The 22,193-nt window shown below is 46.3% G+C and overlaps 2 protein-coding genes across 4 annotated transcripts; one reads left to right on the top strand and one right to left on the bottom strand.

Moving 5' to 3' along the window:
- Positions 1–3,215: 3,215 nt before the first annotated feature.
- WNT5A (Wnt family member 5A) lies at positions 3,216–18,870 on the bottom strand. 2 transcript variants are annotated; one of them, XM_071755837.1, is made up of 5 exons: positions 17,786–18,870; positions 14,214–14,347; positions 12,800–13,065; positions 7,743–8,035; positions 3,216–6,180 (listed from the first exon to the last, which is right to left on the bottom strand). In XM_071755837.1, exons 1-5 carry the CDS (start codon positions 17,789–17,791, stop codon positions 5,722–5,724), a joined length of 1,158 nt encoding a protein of 385 aa, XP_071611938.1. In that variant the 5' UTR covers positions 17,792–18,870; the 3' UTR covers positions 3,216–5,721. The 2 variants fall into 2 exon arrangements, with proteins under 2 accessions (XP_071611938.1, XP_071611940.1); XM_071755839.1 differs by lacking the exon at positions 17,786–18,870 and adding an exon at positions 14,928–15,239.
- On the top strand, positions 14,603–17,152 carry LOC139801519 (uncharacterized). Of its 2 annotated transcripts, XM_071755841.1 has the most exons (3): positions 14,603–14,820; positions 15,486–15,636; positions 16,167–17,152. In XM_071755841.1, exons 1-3 carry the CDS (start codon positions 14,777–14,779, stop codon positions 16,341–16,343), a joined length of 372 nt encoding a protein of 123 aa, XP_071611942.1. In that variant the 5' UTR covers positions 14,603–14,776; the 3' UTR covers positions 16,344–17,152. The 2 variants fall into 2 exon arrangements, with proteins under 2 accessions (XP_071611942.1, XP_071611941.1); XM_071755840.1 differs by having other exon boundaries at positions 15,486–17,152.
- Positions 18,871–22,193: the final 3,323 nt, after the last annotated feature.

Consider the following 22,193-nt stretch of genomic DNA (forward strand, 5'->3'; position numbering starts at 1 on the left):
TAGGGAAAACAACAAGAAAACCTACCAGGAGATGGGCTTGCTTCCCTGATAGAAAGAAGAAGCAGGAAGCAGGAGGCAACTGAAAAATGACTGGGAAGCTGCAGCTGCTGTGCCAGCTCCTGCCAGGGAAGAACCAGGAGGACACGTCCCCTTCCTGAATATCTTCCTTGCAATGTAACCATTCACGGGGGACCTGGGAGTCACCAGAGGAACTGCACCGAGATTATCAGCTTGTATTGCAGGGACTGTTTCCTTTGCTCAGGGTGTGCGGTCCTGAAAAGCACTTTAAAAGAAAATTCTTTTTAAAAATGTAATTTTGGAATGGGCTGCTATAAAAAACCAAACCAAAACCAAAAAAAAAAAAAAAAAAGAAAACCAAAACCAAAAAAAGGCCAAGGGAGCAGCACTATGAACTCTACACTACAGTTTGCATTTTTTAAATTCCTGGCAACGGATCTGGAATAAATTAGCAATGGGTCAGGCTGGTTCAGAAAGTGTTTGAATAACTGCCCATGGAGTGTCCAGGGGTTCTCCGTCAGCTGAGTATTTTGACTGCTGCTGTTCAATTATCATTTGAGAAAGCAGGACTGCTGGGAAAGACAACACAACGTAAACCAACACTGGCTATAAAAGCACAGAGTGTACCAATATTCACACTGCACAGCCTGGGTTTCAGAGACCTTACCAAAACCAACTGCTCATCAGGCCCTCAATGACGCTCCAACCCAGCAGTGTTTGATACAGACAAAGGTAAGGGGTCCTCAAGAAATCACAAGAGCCCCAAAATGTCTAATTTTATCTCTACAATAGAAACAGTAATTGACAAATCATTATTTTACATTTACAAAATACGTGATGAGGAACATACCATGCGCATTCTAGACTTTCTGTCTGCACTGGAAATCAGCTGGGAAATTAGGAGGTATGGCGTAGAAACTTCACTACAAATATACTGTATTACTGCTTTTGCAGCTGCAGTCTCAGAATTTGCTTCACAATAATTCAGTTACCCATGTTTAAATAACCAGCCAGTAGAAGAAAGGCTGATATATTTCATATGCATTCTCTTTGAGCAGGGGGGCCTTCACGTCTGGTCGAAAAATGTCAGGCTCATATGACACCACCAAAGTCAGGAGAGATGCCTAACCATAACTAAAAGCAGAATTTGGCCAACACAATTGGAAAATACCAGCAAAGTATATACAAATGCACACACGCAACCTCACATAAGCGCGGAGCATTAGACAGATAGGATTTTTTTAATCACACCTTTTTAAAAAACAAAATTTCACGTAAAAATCTCTCCCTGCACTTCCACATGGTTCATTTATCCCACTGCAACATTAACAGATGTATTAGAACCTGTAGTAGGGGAGAAAGTTGTTTTTTCCTCTTTTTTTTTTTTTTTTTTTTTTTTTTTTTCCCCAATCGAGGATTAGAAATGGTCTGAAGAGCAAAAGAACAGGTCTGGCCTCCTTCCAAAGTGACTACAAGCAATTTGAAGACTACCACATTCAACAAGTACATGCATAAGCTATACATTAATATATTTATCTCTTTTTTAAGAGAGCCTTATTTTTCCCCTTTGTTTTCATAGTTTCCTCTTTCTCCAGAAGAAAAAAACCAAGTGTGTTTCCTGATTCAGCAACACAACCCTTTTACAATTAATATCCCAATGGTTTAGATAGTATTTCTTAAGAATCCTTACCCAAAGCAAACCAGACTTTCTCTCAGCTTCAGTACCAATTTGCAGAAGTTTTCTATCGGCTTCCAAAGTTCAATCTATCAAACACTTCCTTAGGAAAGGAAGGGGTTTAGCTTGTTTTCTGCACGCAGTGCCTGACTCAAAGCCACCATTCACTTTTTCAAGTTTCCCTGGTCCTGGTATGCTCCCTGCAAACACCTGGGGCTTCGATATTTTGCAAAAGCAGGGTGAAAATTGGTATTGGCAAAGCCATAACCAAACACTAAAGTTTGAAGAGATTACTAAAAATGTAAGATTCTGACCCGAAGCATTTTTAACAAAATTAAACAGATAAACTTTGTTGCAAATTAAAAACAATTCTCTTGTATCTGAGCCCATAAGGACTATTTTGAATATAGATATTTACTGCTGCCAATAAAGAAAATTTTTGTTAACTTTTCTGTTATTGGGAAGAGCTTGAATACAATCCAGTCCAAAAAAATGCTGACTTTCCTAAATAGGGGCTGTGTTTTTGCAATAAAGAATACTGGTCAATATACAAGTGAAGGAAAACTGAACCAGATGTCAGTAACAGGACCACAGAACATTGCATTTGCCCAGAATCGCTATTTTAAACACACGATGTTGGTCTACTGGTTTGTGGGATAATACATTCTTGGCAGCCAGAAGGAGTTTCGATATGTTAGAAGGTTATCCTTCAGAAGAAAAAAAAAAAAGAAAGAAAAGAAAAGAAGCAGAAGAGAGCTAGAGAAAGGCCACTAATTCATCAAGCTCTCAATAGCAGAAAAAAATTGTGACTCACTCAGGAAATCAGTTCAAAGAAAAGCCAGTCCCAAAACAGAAGGCTGGGTTTTCACATTAATTTTCATTACTTTACTTCTTTACTACTAACACTTCATGGTACTTTGTCTTTTTTTTTTTTTTTTTTTTTTCAAGGATTCTTCCCTCCACACACACCCAATTTCTGGGCAAGAAGTCGAAGGAGCTTCCACCTCAAAGCCCACGTGCGCCCAGAGTGTGGGGTGGGGGCACCACACCAGTGCCTGCACTCACACCCCAAACAGCACAAAACCCAGTCCAGAACACTTTCCACATTGGAAACCTTTACTCACACGAGGATCCTGCTGCCATCACTGGGATTACTGGAGAAAACTGTTAACAGGATCAGGCCCCTCTGTCCCAGAGTGACTACAAGCAGCCGTGGAAGCTGTATGTACACAAATACCATTAACCCAGGTCCACATCCATCACCAGTTAAGTACTTACCCATCTCTTAAAATGTCTTCTGTTTCACAGTGCCAGGGATTTGAGATGGGGTTTGGGGTTTTTTTCCTTTCTATTTAAGAAATAGTAACATCTGTATGCCTTCTTAATATAGAAAGAAAACTTCAAGATGTACTTTGTATGTTTGGCAAACAATCACTTCCCTGCTTTTACCACGTAGTAAATTTAAAAATCAACTCTGTTCATTGTTTTAACAAACCCTCCTCTGAAAGATAATTAAAACCACTTCCCAATATACAACCAAAGTTTTATTTTTATAGTCTATCTTCCATTATGGCATAATCCTCTTTTTTTTTTAAAACCAGTGAAATATACAAATCACACAAGACAGAAATATGTACATTAAATGTACAGAACAGAGGAAAGGACATAGAAGATTTACATATCTGAATGACAAGTAAAATATTTTACATTAAATACTGTTCTAATAGCTAGGATCATGAGATTCAGTTCTGCTCAGACAAGTCACTAAAAAGGAACAAGAGGTGATTTAGCAAATGAAAAAAAAAATTATCATGGTTTTTGTACAATAAAAACCAAAGTGACATATTCAATGAATTAGTGCTTTATTTATTTATCTTACTTTAAAGATATTCTTTGCAAACATCTGAAGATGAGGGGTAAATATGTCCTTGTACAATAAATTAAGAGCAATAAAGCGCCATTTAAGAAGCTGATAAATGATCAAGATGAACTTAATGATACAGCTTAAAGGCTTGTGAAAAATTAAGGCTTTAGTACAACTAGGCTAAAGTGAAAGATTTTCCTCACTTGGTATTTGCAAAATCATTTTCTTCACCTCATTGGATGGGACTGAGTTGGAAGGAGGCATCTGAACCAATAATGAAATCCTGTGTAGATGCACAGCATTGTGGGGGAACACAGTGTTCAACAAATAGCAGTATCCATTTCAAAAACTGAAAAGCAAGGGCTAAATGCAGCACATTTTAGAGTTGGAAGGTGTCTCCTTTCAGTAATAATTAATAATGCCCTTTACAAGAGAGTGGAATAGAAAAGATCTCCAGACAGGTATCAATTCAAGTGCAGGGTGCTTGCCTCTAACAACCTCCCAAGGAAGTCCTGAAGCTGAGTAGAGGCTTACTTCTTTGTAATTATCCTTAAAACTTTTGAATTATAAAAGCTTTAAAAAAATAATTAAAAAAGCCCAAACAAACAAAACCAAAAAAATTTAAAAACCAACCAAACAAAAAACCCAAACAAAACATCAGAAAGTTAAAAATCAGTCTAAAAACCTGAAGAGATCTGAAAAAGAAACTGGGGGATGAACTGCCCTTGTAATTTAGAACTTTTAATATTTCTTATATCATTAAAACATAAATGTACAAAAAGCTCTGAAATGCCAGACACCAGCAGACCACAGTTCTCCCATATATATGTAACTGCTCAAGTATATTCTGAACAGTTGTAGTGTATATCTGCAATATATTATCTAAAGCATGTGTATTAAAGACATAGGATGATAAATTTGGTATTGCTGCAACATTTCATTGAACTATAATAGCCAGTTAATGTTATTAAAATATGAAACTATTGTCTCCTTCAGTGAAAATGTTCCCAAAATCTGTGAAAAAAAAAAATAAAAATCAATCATTCCAAGAGTGGATATCTAATGATTTATTTTCTCACATAAAATTAGAGGACTTATTTGTCAAGCTGTGTTTTGAAAGACAGCCAGTGATTACACCATTTTTAAGGCATTTTCAAATTTGGGGAATTGTATTTTCCATGGGCTTTCCAGGCTGGAAGGCTGAAGCTGTTTGGAAGCAGGCAGCTCCCCTCTGCCCGGCACAGCACCCCAGGCAATCTGCACCTCGGCCGCTCTCCAGGCTGGGGAGCAGGGAAGTGCTGCTCTGGGAAGGGACACTCCAATGTCACAATCAGCTTGAAAGGCCAAATTCTGCCTTGAAGTACATATTTACAATTCATCAAGGCAGGGTTTTTTTCTTTTCTTTGGTCTCGTTAGGTTCTGGAAGCAGACATGGTGACTCAGAAATAGCACGGTTGAAGCCTTTAAGGTCCTTTGCTCTTTACCCTCCGATGAGATCACGTACTGGAACGGGCACATTCAGATATGCAACTGACACTGCACTTCATGGTGAATATAGCACCCCTTATTTACAGAGCCCTACATGTACTGAACAGCTTTAGATATCCTATTCTGATAACTTAAAAGTGTCTGAAACTAAAAGTCATGGACAAGTCTGTGTGTTCCTCACATCCATAAGGGTTGTTCTAACATCCCAAGCACATTACATGGTTGCTCTGCCTACTGCACATGTATTACGTCCCATGGGACTAAATTAGGATATGTTGGATTTTACCCTCGAACTATTCTATTGTTTTCAAGAAAGTCAACTTTTTTTTTACTTTGTTAAATAAATATTTTCAGGTTCTCCCCCATTATTGCCAAAAATATAAGCTGCACACAGTTCTGGGATGGACATAGAGAGGGTTTCCAGGCACTTCTCTTTACAACCTTTATATTTCTTTTCTTTTTCTTTTTTTTTTTTTTTTTTTTCTCCTCCTTATTCTTTCCCCTGCTCCCCCCCCCCATTTTTTATTTTTTTTTTTGGTTTTTTTTTTTTTTTTTGAAGACATCAACTCATTGGACTCTATAAATAAAAAGTGGAGATAGTCCTGTGGAAAGGGAGAGGGGGCCCGCACCCCTTTGCTGGCAGGCGGCCGCAGTTCCTCCCCACCTAATCCGTCCACTATTTGCAGACAAACTGGTCCACGATCTCTGTGCACAACTTGCATTTCACGTAGCAGCACCAGTGGAACTTGCAGTGGCAGCGCTCCCGCTGCACCGTCTTGAACTGGTCGTACCCCCGCCCGCAGCACATGAGTTCACAGCCGTCCATGCCCTCCGAGGTCTTATTGCAAAGGCGGCCCTGGGTGCCCAGCGAGCCGGTGCTCTCGTTGCGCACGCAGTAGTCGGGGCTGGGGTCGATGTAGACCAGGTCGTGGATGGTGGGTGGGTTGAAGCGGCTGTTCACCTGCACCAGCTTGCCCCGGCTGTTGAGTTTCATGGCGGCAGCGCTATCGTATTTCTCCTTCAGGGCATCGCCTACCTTGCGGAAATCGGCGAGCTGCAGCCAACAGGTCTTCAGGCTACAGGAACCGGAGACGCCGTGGCACTTACAGGCCACGTCAGCCAGGTTGTACACGGTCTGGAGAAGCCAGGGAGAGAAAGCAAAAAAAGGACGATGAAAGATTATCAGGGCTGGGAAAGCGTTTCTTCCCCTCAGTTCCTGCCCTCTGTCGCATTCCCACTCACCCCTCAATAATTTTTGCCTTAGCACCCTGCTCCCCCCCTGCAATATGCTGGGAAGGAAGAATAAGCGAGCAGACACAAGTGCACCCCCAGGACACCCATTATCTGGAGGAGGAGGGGAGCAGAGCCTCACCCCACCACAGAGACAGCCGCGACGGCTCACACACAGCCCAGACAGAAGCATCAGTCAGGCTGCATTCAAATTTGAGGAATTTGTTCTCACGCCAGCAAAGGATTTTGCTGTTTCATTGAGAAATGTAAAACATCCCTTTATTTTCTATCTGAGTTACTCTCTCTATTGATCTCTGCTTGAGGCTGCAATTAGTGAAAGAGTTAAGATTCCTCTTGCTCCTGGCTCAGCTGCAGCCGATTGTCTGCTCTTGGCTCTGTCTCCTTCTCCTATCCTAAATCCTGCTCTGCAAGAGAGACTTCGTCCAAGAAGAAACCCCCAAACACCTATGGGTGGGAGACAGAGCTACATAGTAATATCCTCTTTACAAAGCTTTGGCAGTGAAATATCAGTCATTTGCCCTGTACAAATAGAAATAAGAGTCACTGTTGACACTGCCCCAAAAATCCTGGGGTCTGACACATTAGATGATACTGTAGACAACTTCCACCCAGCAGTTACAGAAAGTCTTAACGCTGCCAAATGGCACTGCAAAGATGAGGCTGAGGAAGGAAAAAACTGCTCGAATCTCCATAAGCAACTGTGAAAATGTCATTTTTCTTCTTTCTAATAGTAAATTGGCCTGTCCATTGCTTTCAGACACCCTCCTCTCACATTTAAATACTATTAATTTTCAATTATCGTTCAACCTTCTTCACCTTAGAACACAAGTGTAAAGTCTCCAGCCGACTATTTCTGGCACTTCAAGCTCTAGGAAAATAATGATCTTGGCTCTTCATATTCAGACTATTAAAAAAAGAAAAGTTTACACCCATTCATTTAAGGCATTTTCAAGATGAAAGAAACCATAAAGACGTATTTAACCACAGAAGACCATGTTTGCTAATAATATGGGGAAGCTTTTCACATCCTCTTAAAGTAGGGAAAAAAAGAGTCAGAACAATCCAGCAGCACAACTCAAGCCGGGGATGCCCACCACGGCCCTCTGCCCTTCAAAGCACACTGTCTTGGTTGGAAATACAAACTAACAAAATCCTGTCCTACAGAAAACCCACAGCAAGCTGGGTACTTTTAAAAAAACAGCATGGGGGTGACACAACACACTCCAGTCCCAAGTGGGGAAGGTAACAGAGCTGTCAGGAAACCAGGAGCAACACAAAAGCATATGCTCTTCACACACCTATTGCCCTGTATTTCCCGCTTTCTTGGTTTTGTGTGTTGAAACAGAGGGAAGCCCTGGTGGCCAGTCTGGCCCTGTGAAAGCATCTCTTTCCCCAGAAGGAGGGACAGTGGCAGAGAGAGGGACATGTCGTTTCACAGCCACTTACTCTTCTCCCAGCCTCATTGTTGTGCAGGTTCATCATGATGCGGGCGCTCTCGTAGGAGCCTCTCTGATAAACTCTCTCCCGCTCCCGGGCATCAACAAATTCCTTGGCGAAGCGGTATCCGTACTCGATGTTGTCCCCGCAGCCACCCCAAAGCCAGTCCCGGGGTAAGTCCTTGGGCCGTGCTGCTCGGCTGCAGCCGCAGGAGGAGAGCTCGCCCTCCCGGCAGGCGCGGCTCATGGCGTTGACCACCCCGGCCGCACTCACCGCGTAGGTGAACGCCGTCTCCCGGCTGCCTGCACGGAAAGATGAGCGGGGTTAGGAGAGAGTCCTCACCCGCCTGCCCCTGCCCACCAATAAGCAGGGAATGGGGCAAAGGCTTGCCAGGAGCCACTAAAATTAATTCCCTTACTAAAAGGTAGCACGACCCTGAACCGTGCTTCTTAAAATGTCTTCGCCCCAAAAAGCAAACCAACCAAACAACACACAAGAAAACCAATTCAGTTAGAGCATGCAAGGTGTTACTGAAGAGCAGGAGATGCTTCTCATTTGTGCTGGTGAAAGCTTGGAGGAAAGAGTAAGGAGGAGGTGACTTAGGGTTGAAGCACGATGCTAGCGAGGCTGAAGCGACTGTGCCTGCATGTGAGGGTCAGAAAGGGAAACAGAATCCTTGTCTTTCAGAAAAAGAAAAAAAAAAAAAGAAAGAAAAAAGAAAAAAAAAGATTGTAAATACAACTTTTTAAAGTCTGGTTCTTAAATTACTACTTCTCAAACATGATTTATGGACTTCACCCACTTGTTCCAATTTATTTAAAGTTATAGCATTTCACAAAGCCTCCTGGTTATCAAAAGAAATGTGCAACAGAATTACACACAACTTTTCACCCTATGCATAAGCCAGGCACAGGAGGCTATTTAAAACTAACAACAACCTGTGCTGTTTAGCATCCACCAGTCCAGCTCACGCGAATATTGCAAGTGAGTCCATGGACAATCTTCTTTACAAATTAAAGGAAAGAAAAAAAACCTGGCACAGGGAGACCTTGAAGGTTTTCTTCTGCATATGGTGCCCTTAAATGGAGATTGAAAACCTCAAGTTTCAAAATTTTTGAAGAAGAAACTCCAATACCCACAACACAAAATACCATCTGCCTGGCAGAATCTAATCCTACCTTTATTTAGATTCTGACTTCCCCTATTGGTTTTCCTAGGATGCTACAAGTTCTAACTACAACTGGGAAAGCTTTCAAACAAAGAAACAAACAAAATCCCCACAAAACTTGCACCAGAGTGCCTACTTGAGTTTGCTTGTTATCTTAAGAGACAGCATCCAACTGGGTCTTTTCCAAGAAAGAATCCTAGAATTACTGAGAACAGACTATTTCTTTTATTATTATTTTCAGTTTATATGAGTTTGACTTTATTCCTAATCTTTATTCCAACCAATAAGTTAAGTTAGGAAAAGCCATGGAAATTCATATAATTAGGGTTTCAAGAGGTTGCGTTTTGGACATATCATATGTATCCAGGCAGCAACATTTTTGAGGCAGAAACTCTGTACAAGACCTACCATAGCAGGTCAAATCTAATAGGAGTTTTTGAGCACTTTTGGAACATAAATAATTTGCAGTCTGGTCCATATTTAACATCAAGGTGACACCATGTTCAGAGTAACTTTGTTAGTACACCAGCTATAACCCACTGGATTAATTTTAGGAATGGATGCTGATTTTCAATAGGAAAATGAAGAAATATGTTAAGAAAGGTCAGATTTAAGGAAGATGAGAAGCACTTTGCTCCCTTACTTACAATACTCTGTTCTCACAGACACCTGCTCGTGGAACTACTTACATCAATTATGGACATGAAGGGTTACAGGAGTAGCCTTTTCAGTTAAAAAAGATTTGGCTTTATATGGTGACTTACACCTTGCAAACTATAGCAGGGGGGACCTCATAGAGATTTTAATGTTCCCATTTGTTCTGTAACACATATTTTTGGATTAATTCTTTAAGCAAAATTTCCACTAGATTGAGAGGAAAGAAATATGGTCTGCTTCAGACCATAGGACTTGCCTCTTCTGTTACATTTTATTCTTTTTTTTGGTTTAGTTAGCTCATGCTTTCACATGGTTAACTATGTCATTTATTGCAGGATTTAAACTCATAAAGATGACTTTTTTTTGACTAGTTTTCATTCTTGTCCAGAAGTATATTTTAAAGAACTTACTCTAAGTGGGAAAGGAAAGGCTGAGGTACAGAAAGGAGAGCTGCCCCCCAGGTTCCTTCCCCGTTGAACATTTAGACAAATAATAAAATAGCATCAGCTGCTGAAGCTGATTTCAAGCCCTTGCAGGTTGCAAGCCAACACTGCCTCAAGTCATCTACCCCCAGGAACCCATTAAGAGTGATGGTTCCATATGGATGAGTTACTCTGAATGATTTTTTTTTTTAAAGTCTTTAGGCACAACTGTGCTTTCCTTCACTGTCAAACATATCTGTCTTTTCCCACAGTCCAGCCTTTCCCTCTATTGTAGCCATGGCAAGGAAACACACATTCCAAACACGTTTGAGTCCCCTCTCGCCCATATATATAAAATATAGAAATGGAACTGTTCAATATACATACACTGTAGGAAGCCACCCACATAGTAAGGAGCTGAGTTTTACACTCGATATGAAAAAGTCTTCAAGAACAGAACAATTTTTTTTATACCTGACCATAAGATACAAAATGTCCTTTGTCTTGTATTTTAAAAGCATTCACCAGCAGGCATGAATAAACTGGATCTCAACTACACAGAGCTGTTGGGGGAGGATACAGTTATTTTATTTTATGTTAGCACTTTTTGCTTTTGGAAAGCCAAGCCCAGGAAGCCCTGGGCTGGCCACAAAGCCAGGAGATGGCACAAGGCAGTGGAGGCGTAAGGACCATGGCCTGACCCAGCAACCAGAAGCAATGAATAACAGCAGAGAACAAAAGCCCTAAAATTTTGCAGTTCAATAAGCCACAGAGCAAGTTTCCAAACCCAATGCTAGGTTTATTTGTACAGCTTTAGCTAACTTTGCAGGATAAATCCTGGAAGAAAGAGTGTCCATTTATACACTGGGGTAATTGCTGTGCTGCCAGTCAGCGCGTGGCCTGGGCGCTCCTCTCTGCCCGTCCCTGGATACTTCAGATGACAAAATCCTCCCAAACTAGGAGCACTCAGACCCCGACAGCCATCTTCAAATGTTGGTGAGAGTAAGGAGTAACCAACAGTCCCTGACAAACCAGAGAGCTGAAGTCAAATTGAACCAGGTTCTAAAAGGACCCATCTTTCCTTCCACTAAAGGAATTGGTCATTCCCGAAGGTCAGCATGGAATAATAACACGACTGCTACCCAGAGCGCCTTTCTCCTTCTCAGTGAACACACTCTTTAGACTCTTTAACTCTTGAATATGGCTATTAACCTTGCTTCCATTCGCAATTAGAATAAGTGGCTTAATTACATGATGAATTGCTATGTAGACATCAGCTAATACAGTCACATCCAGCAGAAGGGTGCGGCAGAGTTATTAAACTTGAAAGAAACCACCTTTAAATAGATCTGTCATACTTGGGGAGGGCAGAGCCGTCTATTCCAGAGAGAGATACTGCAGTTCAGGGGCCAAATCTTGTGTGTTTCTTCTCACCAGCAGTCCTCCTGAGCTAATTTTCACTTGCTTAGGTAATAAATAAGGGCTGGAGGCCCAAATTTTAAAGATTATTTTTCTGACATTTGTTAGACAGAATAATAATAAACAGAAAGATGTACAGAAAAAGTTTTCTTTCATGTTCCACGTGCTTTTAGACTTTTAGACTCAGGTAGGGTAAAGAAAACCAAACTTTATAGAGGTCAATACTGTTCTTGCAAAAAGCCTAGGGAAGGTTGTTTATCTACAATCAGCTGTTCCAATTGGGCACTTTTATGCAATAGATTTTTTATGTTTGTCTGAGAACCTTAGAATAAAAACTTCCTTTATAAAAAATTGATACCAAATGTGAATTAGTGTATTCCTACTGCCTTAACTAGAGTTAGCCCATTTACAGATAAACTTAGTTTGAGTCTGATTTTAAATTTTGGGTTGTTGGGTTTTTTTTAAAACCAGGGATTTAAGAACTCTTACACAGAAGCTTTACTTTACATCACTAACTAAAAAACACTGCTGAATTTTTTACTGATCACTACATAAAAAGATCACAAATGTCACCCTGAAAAACAAGAGTTTTCCAGTTGTTTGCACAGATTCAGCAATCTGACCTGGGAAATCCAGAGGAGGGTTTCCCCATGGACCAGTTCAGCAGCACTGTGTTTAAAATATGAAAAGGTCCTTAAACAACAGGAAAAATAAGCAGGCAGCACATTTCAAAGAGAAACTGATAGGGAAAGGGTTGGGTGCCCACCCAGTTGTGGTAGATGTTAAACACGAATCTGTCTCTCTTACCAGTGATGCAATTACATCAAATGCAAGTTATAAGGTCAATCACACATTTTGTCCTGATAGAACTGATTTAATAAAATTTACCCTGCTACACAATTTTTATCATAAATCTACCTTTCTCAAAAAGAGAAAATAAGTTACCAAATCTGGAAATAAACAAGAAGGAATTGCTTATAAGCACAACTAGACAGAGCAGCAATTTTCAGTTAACCTCCAGATCAAGAGCAATTTATTATGCAGCCGCTAACTTTGGAACTAGACATGGACATCTTGAATTTTACGAGACACTGCTGGTTTTAGTTCTCTTAGGTCGCCTTCATTCTGTCTAAAAGGGAGATTTCAGGGCTGCATTTTCCTTTTTCCTCTGTTCCCATATGCAAATATATATATTTTTACTTTGTTTTCCAAGACACATGGCTGGACAGTTGTGGGAAATCACCTCCAGCTAAAAATAATTCATCTCCTTTGCCAACTTTTAAAAACACTTGATTGCATACAGTACTCAGTAAGAACCTGGCAACAGTTTCAAGTGCAGAACAGTATGTGCCATACATATCCTTAGACAAGAGTTTAATCGTAAAGATGTTGCTTCCTACCTATCTGCATGACTCTGCCAAAAACAGAGTTGTTGTCCACAGTGCTGCAATTCCATCTTCTATGTCTGAACTGATACTGGCACTCCTTAATGCCCGTCTTTGCACCCTCTCCAATGAACTGCATATGGTCCTGATACAACTGGCAGAGCTTCTTCTGTCCTTGGGAAAGCCCTGCTAGCTGGCTACATAGTGGCTGGGCTCCTATTATATACACCTCTGACATCTGAACAGGGTTCATGGGGTTCATTGGGTTCATCCCTAAAGACCTGCATAAAGAAAGATTCAAATTAATAAAGAAAAGATGCAATTAAGGAGAAAAAAAAAAAAAAAAGGTCTGTAAGTTCCAAACAGAACTTTATCTTACACATGGGTAATCACAGTTGCTTTGCTAACCAGTGAGAAAAAAAAAAAACAAAAACCAACAAACCACATTTAAATATGAAACTTTTGTTTCAAAGACAGCACTGAACATTATTAGTTCCCATCCATCAGGTTATTACCATACAATAGGGACTGAAGTAAGACACAGACTTGGAGGACTTGCATCTAGGCAGTCCTTTAACAACTTAAATGGACATAGTAAAAATAACTGAAGCTCCAAACAACCGCAAGGCCAGAAAAATAATGAAAGCAAAACTGGAAAAAAGGCCCCCAAGCCCCTATTTGTTTTAACACACATTTTAGATTTAAGTCTGGACTTTTCAACCAGTTCTACTACAAACAAAAAGGGAAACACTGAACACAGAAGTTAGAAATTTGCTATAGACTACTTCTAACTTCTTCCAAACACAAAAACATCAAGGCAAGTATATTCATTGTAAACAAAATCAACTTTGTTCTCTTAATTTTTAAAGTGGTCTTCACATGATACATTTCAATTAAAAAATGGCCAGTAATCTGAAGATCACTTGAAACAGAAAAGCAGCACTTATTTCAAGAACTCCTAACATCGTACACCATACAGAAACAGATAATTTGCCAAAGCAGAAACTTAAACGTACTTCTTTGTAACAAAATATATTTGTAAACATTCAAGTTACAGAAAAGTTTAAACCAAAACTTCAAGAAAAGTTTTTTACTTGTAAATCAGCCTTCCCTCTTATATATTGAAAATTTCTAAGGGAGTTAAAATGACTCTGTTAAAAGAGGCAATTCTGATAGTTTAAAGATGACTAAATCCAGAGAATCTAATTTATAATATTCTAAAAACTGATTTTTAGAACATGGGATGTTGCACTTATTTGAGAGACCCGTTCATTGTACTGCACAACGCATTACAACTAAACCATTACTCCCCTGCTGTCTCGTTCATGCGGTACTCCCTCAGAAACAAAGTACATAAGAAGTACAGAAACATTCAATCAAACAAATCTTGACACCCCCTTTTAAAATCAAGTCGATACAAAATGCTTACCACCACGAGCTGGCTTCTATTACAACCTGGGTAAAAGAGGAGAAAATGGCCAGAGCCACTATGAGGTACTGAGAAGCCATTGTACTGCCAACTGTCCCCAAAGCACCTCCTTGGATTAATACTGCAGTGGATTTCTAGAGGGGGGAGAAAAAGGATCAGATTGTTTATTGCTTCTCAGACCATTTTCGAGCATTCAAGTTTAAACAACGGAAGTACCCGGGCCCCTTTTAACTTGACTCTGACTTGCCTGCCCTTCTCCCCGCCGAGGCTTTGGTGCCAGACGCAGACACGTCGCGGCCACCGCTCCACCGGGCAGAACCCACCCACGCACCCCCCACCCCACCCCCCGCCCGAACACCGCCTTCCCGGGGCGGCCGCAGCACCCACCCGCGCCCGCCAGGCCTGTCTGACCCGGCCCCGCCGGGACCGGACCGAACCGCTGCTCCGGACACGGGGGACCCCATCCCGGCATCCCGCCCGGCCACCCCCGCTGTCCCGGGGCTACAGGAGACCCGCGGGCCCGGGACGGGCATTACCCCATCGCTCCCCACTCCGGAGCCAGCATGGTGGACACAAAATGCTCCCGGCTGCCCAAAGGCAGCTGCAGGTTTGCACAGCGAGCCCGAGCGAGAAGCGGGGAGGCCGGTGCCACGAAGCGGGTCGGTGGCGTTGGGAGGGAGAGGGGGGGAGGGAAAGGGGTTCGGCGGCTCCCACCCGCGGACGACGAAGCCGGTCCTCGCCTCCCTTCTTGGCTGGCCAGGGAAGATGCTCCCCGCTGCCCCCTACACCATCTCCCGCAGCCTCCGTGCCGTGCTGCCGCCCGCTCTCCGCGATCGCCGAGGCAGCCCGAAACTCCGCGCCGGCAACGAGGTGACAGCCCCGACGGCAGCCCTCGGGCCTTGCCGGGTCGGTACTGGCCCGAAGAAGTACCAGGAGTGACAAGGAAAGGTTGGCTCTCTGTCTCGACCCGACCCCTGCAACAACCAGGCTGACGTCTTGGAAGTCAAACGCTCCCCCCGACAGGTCCCGCGATCACCGTCTGCGTCCTCACACGGGACTCTTTAACTCGCTAACCAGTGCCATTCACGGTTTTTTATTTCCCCTCCCCTCGGAAGGAAAAAAAAAAAAAAAAAAAAAAAAAAAAAGGGAAAAAAAAAAAAGAAGAAGAAAAAAAGGACATTTCGACACTTGGGGGCTCCCTATTCATTCTCAAAAAGCCCTTAATGCTGAATTGAAGGTGCTCTTAATTCTAATTTATTTCTGTTTGTGAAGGGTCGGGAGGAAAGGACGGATCGCACAGAAACGGCGGGAAGCCGGGCTGACACGAAACCTGCCCGGGGACCGCAGAAACGGGGATGGGTGTGCGGGAGGGACGCGCCGCTCCCCGCCAGGGCTGCAGCCTCCCCTCACCGACTCCTGCGGGGTAAATACCCTCTGCCCGCGGGGAGGCTGTTCCTCACTGCTGGGGGTGGGTGAATGGGGGCCGGGCTCCCGCAGCAGTTCATCTCTTTTAAATGGAATAAATCCCGGGAAAGATACGAAAGCCGTGGGCATATCAAGCAAGGGACGAGGCGAAGCAGGGTGTGCGCAAAGAGCTCGCTGCAACAACCAAAAGCCATTGTTGGGGTTATGGGGGTTTTTGTTGCTGTTTTTTGGGGTTTATCTGCTAGTTCTTAAATTAACAACATCAATATTATTACTAAACTGTCACGGAACTGCCCGAGCTCTGAAAAGCTTGGAGACGCCGGTGCCCAAGCGGGACCCCAAGAGATGTGCAGCTGCCCGTCACGGCAGCCAGCCCGCTGCACGCCGACCTTCCCCGATGGAGCAGGCGGCCGGGGCCCCCCGGGCGCGGGGGGGGGGGGGCCGTGGCCGGGACACCGCGGGGAGGGGGCAACGACCCCGATGCAAGAGCCGGACGGTGTGGCGAAAGCCCTTCTGCCTCGTCCACAGGCCCCAGCAGGGCTGGAGCTCCGGAGCGGCCCCGAGGAGCTCCGCCGACCCACTCCCGACAGGGGGCGGCCTCGGTCCCCGCAGCGCCGGGAGGCGAAAGGAACGGGCGGCTGCTGCCTCTCCGACGGCACCTCCTGCTCCTCATCATCGCTGCTATCGCCCTCCTCATCCTCCTGACACGACGCTGCGTGGCGAGGCGGGAGGAGACACCTGCGCCCAGGGGCGCAGGCGGGGGCCCGGCCCCTCCATCCCGTCCCTTCTGCACGCAGCAGTTGAAAAGCTGCCATCAAAAACAAAACAAAGGGGGAAAAAAAAAAAAAAAGAAAAAAGAAAAAAGAAAAAAAAAGAAATAAAAAGAAAACGAGACTCGCCGGCAGCATCAGGAGCGTAAGGCACCATTTTCAACATTGTACGGCTGCGGAGATTGGTTTTTGGTATTTAATGCACCCCATGCGGAGCCCGCGCTCTTTGCTGAGATGAAAAGGGAGTCTTTTACAGATCCTGCAGCCGCGGGATCGCCTCTGATCCTGTTTTACACGGGGTGTCTGGAAAGCGTGCGAAGGCATCTGGTTTTCTGGGAGCACTACCTGCGGGAAGGCGGCATCCAGAGCCCCGGCTCCGGGGGGCTGTAAACCGCGGCGGCCTCCGCGGGAGGCGCAGTGACTCCGCGGGGAACCCCCCAGCCGCCCCCTGCTCCCCGCTGTGGCTTCACATCCATTTGGACGGGCGAGACCAGGTTTCACGTTTGCAGAGAAAGGCTCTCACTGGGTCCCCAGCCCAGCTCCCTCCTACTGTTGGGATGGAGGAGTAGGGGGGGGGGGGGGGAGCTTTCAGGGGGGTTTCAGGCGCACCTCCGTCCTTCCCTCCGCGCCCGCTCAGGCCAGGGAACAGCCTCGCTTCTCGGCCCAACTGAACTCTCCGTGACCCTCCGAGAGCAACCGATTTAGCATACAATTGACAATTAAAAACAAACAAACAACAAAAAACCGACAGCCTTTCCAACATGGAGTCCTCGCCGCGTCAAGGGGACCCCGAGGAGCCGCGCTCCTCCGCTCTGACCCAGGCGGGACCCTCTGCGGATGCAGAGTGATAATCTCCAGAAACTTAGAATAAAATTAAAAAGGAGGGGCGGGGGGGTGTGGGGGGGCTGACTCCGGGTCCTCCGCTGGCCCCCAGCCAGCTCTCCTTAAAGGTACAGGCCACCATTAGTGCCGACGTAGAGCTCCACCATAGCGACCCTGCTCGGGAAAGTTTGGGAAGTTTGGAAAGATGTCTTTAAACTCGCGTTCCGAGCGGCTGCCAGAAAGATGCACTGGGGACGCGGCGGGCAGAGCGAGCCCAGCAAGTGTCCCCGCGGCGGGCTGCCTCTCTTCGGGGGGAGGAATTTAAAAAGAGAAGGAAAAAGAGAAAATAAAGGCTCTTTTTCCAAGCGGGGAGCAGCGCTCTCCGCGGTGGGTTAGAGCGGAGGTGGGAGCGCACGGCAGCAGCCCGCGGAAGAAAGGACCGCCCCGCAGCCGGGACCCGCACAAGCGCCGGGCCGCGCCCCGCCAAGGTGCTGCCCCCACTGCGCGCCCGCGGTGGCAGCACCCCGCGGCGCAGAGCCCCCCGCTCCGACTCACCTCCATTGCCGCGGGATCACCGAGCGAGAGCAGCCAAGTAATCCAAGCAGAGCAGAAGGGGAAAGGGCGAGGCGAAAGTAAAATCCTGGATCGCAGGAGCCGGGCGGTATCCTCCCAAGCAGCGGACGGCGGCGGCTGCCGGGGGAGCGCGGGGGCCCGCGGAGCTGGCGGGGGGCGGCGGGCGAGCAGCCGCTCTGTCCGGCGCGGGCTGAGCGTGTCCGACTGCGGAGCGGGGCACCAGTGCAGCCTTCTTTCCAAGGTCCATCAGCAATCGCAGTAATTAGGGCTTTCCACCACCAGAAGAAGAAGGAGGAAAAAAAAAAAGCCAAAAAAAAAAAAAAAAAAAAAAAAGCCAACCCAACACACGCACACAGCGCCCGTGGGCGTGATTGTGCGGAAGCAAATAAAAATCTTCACAAGCGGCAGCGAAAGCGCCGCGGGCGACGATCCGTCCCACCAGCCCAGGTGGTGCCGCCGCGGGGCTCCCCGCGCTCCCACCCGGCCCCCGGCAGCGCTCAGGCCGCCGGCGCGGCCCCTCCGCGGCTCGGCGCGGACCGGGCAAGGGGGACGAGTGGAGCCGAGCGGTCGCAGGGCACCCCCTTCCCCGCCCCCCTACACTTGCTTAAAGGCTGGGCGGTGCGGAGCCGGGCGTCCGCGGTTGCAGAGCCATCCTGGGGCTGGCTCCCTCCATTTTACACAGGGAAGAAAAAAGCCAAAAAACCAAAACCAAACAAAAAACCCCAAAAAGCAACCCAACAGAAGTAGTTTCTGAACAACCGGGGAAGGGGTAGGGAGGGGGCCTTGTGAGCGCGTGTGTCTGTCTTACGGGGCGACTGATCCTGCAAGGCGAGTAGGGTCAGGGGGAGGGGATAAGTCCAGGATTTCAGGAGCTGCGGTTCCCCCAATCCATCGCTGCCAAAAGCACTCAGCGCCGGGGCGCAAGTTACGCGCGAGAGGGCAAGTCGGAGCAGACGGCGTCGCGCTGCAACCGACGCTTCCTCCTTGGGGCTCAGCCCCCCGCCTGCTGAAGCCGGCTCGACTCGGCTCCCCCCGCGTCTCTCACTCGCTCCTCTTCACCTCGCTGCTTAAAACTGTTTAAAAAAAAAAAAAAGAAAAAAAAAAAAAAAAGAAGAAGAAAAAAAAAAAAAGGAAAAAAAAAAAAAGAAAAGGAAAAAAAAAAAGTTGAAGAGCCAACGGCAGCTGAAAAACTTTCTCCGCAGCGCATGCGCCCGGAACCGACCTATTGCAGAGTGGGCTGGATTTTAAAGCTGTACTGCAGCGAGAGTGCAGTCCCAGGACGGGCGGGGGGTCCTGGGGCTTCGCTGTGTGCCCGCCCGATTTCGCCCACCCGACCGCTCCAGGTAGACCCTTCCTGGTGAAGGCGTGAGACCCGCGAGCAGAAACTCTTCTCGCAAAGCGGTGTCCCCCGCGCTCATACCGTCCGGGGGATGGGTTGGGGGGCGAGCCAGAGTGCGCGGTTCACCCTGTACCCCCAGCCCCGGCGGCTGGTTATCCTGGGGGCGAGGGGGTGGGGGACACGACACACAATAATCTGCAGGGCGCCGACCCCGCGGGGGCTCCCCCTCGCACAGATGCATGTGCGCGCAATGTGCAGCGCACATGGCCGAGCCGGAGGGGGCTGCAGCAGCATTCCTGATGAGTGGCTCATTTGACAAGTCTTGTTTATCGCAGGCTCCGAGACACGAGAGGCGGCCGCCCGCGCTGCTTGCCAAGAACTGGGGGACGGAGCGGGCTCGATTGGTTTGGGTTCCTCCTTCAGCGTCTTTTTTCCGCTGTAAATTTGGCAAGTTGTTGACAAAACTGTTTGGGTTAAATCATGTAAGACCCATTGAGAGCTACAGGCGAGGAGGGCTTCGCGGACCCTTTGTACTTCAGAGTGCTTTCCCCGCTCTGTAATACCAAACCAAAGGTTTTTTTATTGAGCCTCTCATATCTCACATGTACCCGAGTGCAGGAAATGGGAGCATTCCCCCAGCCGTGCCATAACTCCGCATTATTTCCCCTGTATTCGCCTGCGACTGCGGGTCCACGGGGAGGGGGGAAGAGGGGAATAAAGTGAAGGGGGCACATTATCAAAGCAGCCCTGGGAAATCCAAACAGGCTGTGACAGCAGCTCCGCTATCAATAAATGCAGTCACTGCTTCAAAGCCATTCCAGTGCAAATAAAATCCCTTCAGGAGCCCAGCGGGGGGAAAGGCACATCTCGGCCGGTCTGAGCCCCGCTGCCGCCGCGCACACGCCTCGGGGACCGGGAGCTCTCCCGCCCCGAAGGGCGCTGCCCGACAGGTAAGGGCTGCGCACCCCCGGCATCAGCGCCTGCCGCGCACTCCCGCCCCGCCACTGACCACGCAAATTCCCCTCCTCGGGGCCCCGATCGCTTCGCTCCCCCCTCTGCCCAGACATCCCCCCCGGGCCGCCCCCTCTGTCGCTCTGCCCGGGAGGCCGCTTCCCCGCCGAGCCTGGGCCACCCGCCGCCCCCCCGGGGTGAGACGCGCCGGAGGGGCCGCCAAGAAGGGGGTACCGGGCTCTGTGAGCCGAGGAGCGGGCAGCTCGGGCTGCGGGTGCTGCCAAACGGAGGGGTGGAAAAGGAAAGGCAGTGTAGTGCCCTCCTGGCCCCGGGGAGGGCAGGGACCCCCCGTGCCCCCGCCGGCACCTGCCTGCCCGGGCGGGGCCCGAGGCCACAACATAGCTCCCGTCTGATTTATTTAGTCCCTCATATCCGAGGAGCCTTTCTTTCCATTCGGTATCGTATCCTCACAGCCCGGGCTGCGGTTCATTCCTCAGGACGGCTGGTGAGGAATTTATAAATTAGGTGTAGCACCGGGTCCAGGGAGGGGGGTAGGAATAAAGGGGGCTGTTCGTTCCTTTTAGGAAGACCAACCTTAGTTTTATGCCTAGTAAATAATATTTTATTACCTTTGGTTTACTGTGGCATTTCAATTATCCCCTTTAGGAGTCTGCAAACTGCGTGGGTTAAAGGTCATTTCTCAAATCACTAGAATTAGTAAAGAATAGCAGAAAACTGTAAAAAGGGGAGGAGCTGTGCAGTAAAACAAGAAAGATCGCCTGAAATAAACTAATAAAGAGCCCCAAGCTGTTTACCTCTCGCATTTGTATTCCCGAATGATGTTTATCATCATGTAATTGCATAATGTCATCAGGCACAGGAAAACGCCAAGCCCGGACGGTCAGCACAGGCAGCCGGGGCTGTCAGCAGCAGCTTGGCAATCGGTGAAACCAACACCAGATCATTTTCGTTGCCATGATTCCTACTCATTCCTAGTCATATATGTATGTATGTATATATATATATAAAGCAAGCAAACAAAACAAAACAAAAAACAAACAAACAAACAAAACGATCAAAAAACCAAACCAAACAAACGATCAAACAAAAAAATGAACAGGGAATTTTAAAATCACACACAAATTTTCAAGCTATGGCACACAGAAGTGGAAATAAAGGGCAGAAATCCAAACATCCTGCAAGGCTTTAAGAATTTTAATTTCTCCTCGCTATTTAAAACAGCTGGGTGAAACTAGAGGGGGCAGGAGGGAGAAATATTGACAATGTCACAGGCATTTGTGCTGCCCAAGCTTTTGTTTTCCAGGCTTGCTGGCAATGGATCTCTTAAGTCAATCGGATAGTTGATCCAGTGTGCTTTACTGCCAACACCCATGTGTTTTCTGGAGAAAAAAAAAGAATGCTTAGAGTAATATAATAGGAAGTGCCAAAATATTGTTTAACGTCCAAATAGAAGAATCAAAAAAAAACAACACTACAGGACTGAAGAGGTGAAGGTCTGCTATAGCACTGCAATTCTTTGTAGGTTAGTAGTAGATGATCTCTTGTCTACTGGATGTGTTTCTGCCATTTTTCTGCAGACTGAGGTATTTTAATAAAAGAGTAGTCACATCAAAACACATTTTAATGTGTAGTGCTGTGTGATTTATATCTTTACACCTTGCTAATGGCAATTGTGTAGTTAGAGACTGATAGGCATAGTTTAGTTTTCCATCATGAACATGTTTGGGAAGCAGAACTTTCAAGGGAAGAGAGTATTTTCCTAAATGCCTTTTTAGTTCCTCATGGCATTTTAATGTATAACATAGGAATTACTAAACCTATATGAAGGCATAGACCATCTGCAGCTGCTTTGGCAGTACTTTGCATAGGGTATCTGCATATATGCTTTTTTAGGTCAGGGTCATACTTAGTATCATAATCACCTTCTGACAGAGAAAATATGTCATGTTATTTTGAATCTGCCCTCTGCCCATCAGCACATCTACTCCAGGAATTACTTCCTATTTTTCAGCTCCGAGGGGCTCAGATATAACTGCCTTGAAATCCCGTCTGCATTTTCCTAAGGCTGTTTTCTTTCCT

Source organism: Heliangelus exortis, chromosome 12 (genome assembly GCF_036169615.1).
Source record: "Heliangelus exortis chromosome 12, bHelExo1.hap1, whole genome shotgun sequence".
NCBI classification, from domain to species: domain Eukaryota; kingdom Metazoa; phylum Chordata; class Aves; order Apodiformes; family Trochilidae; genus Heliangelus; species Heliangelus exortis.

Bases quoted from the DNA above. Each gene is read 5' to 3' on its own strand.
- LOC139801519 (XM_071755840.1), top strand. From the start codon at position 14,777: ATGGTGGACACAAAATGCTCCCGGCTGCCCAAAGGCAGCTGCAG. The intron at 14,821-15,485 runs GTTTGCACAGCG...CTGTTTGTGAAG, and splicing joins CTGCCCAAAGGCAGCTGCAG to GGTCGGGAGGAAAGGACGGA.
- WNT5A (XM_071755837.1), bottom strand. The intron at 8,036-12,799 runs GTAGGAAGCAAC...CTTTCCGTGCAG, and splicing joins TGGCAGAGTCATGCAGATAG to GCAGCCGGGAGACGGCGTTC. The intron at 6,181-7,742 runs GTAAGTGGCTGT...TGGCTTCTCCAG, and splicing joins ACAATGAGGCTGGGAGAAGA to ACCGTGTACAACCTGGCTGA.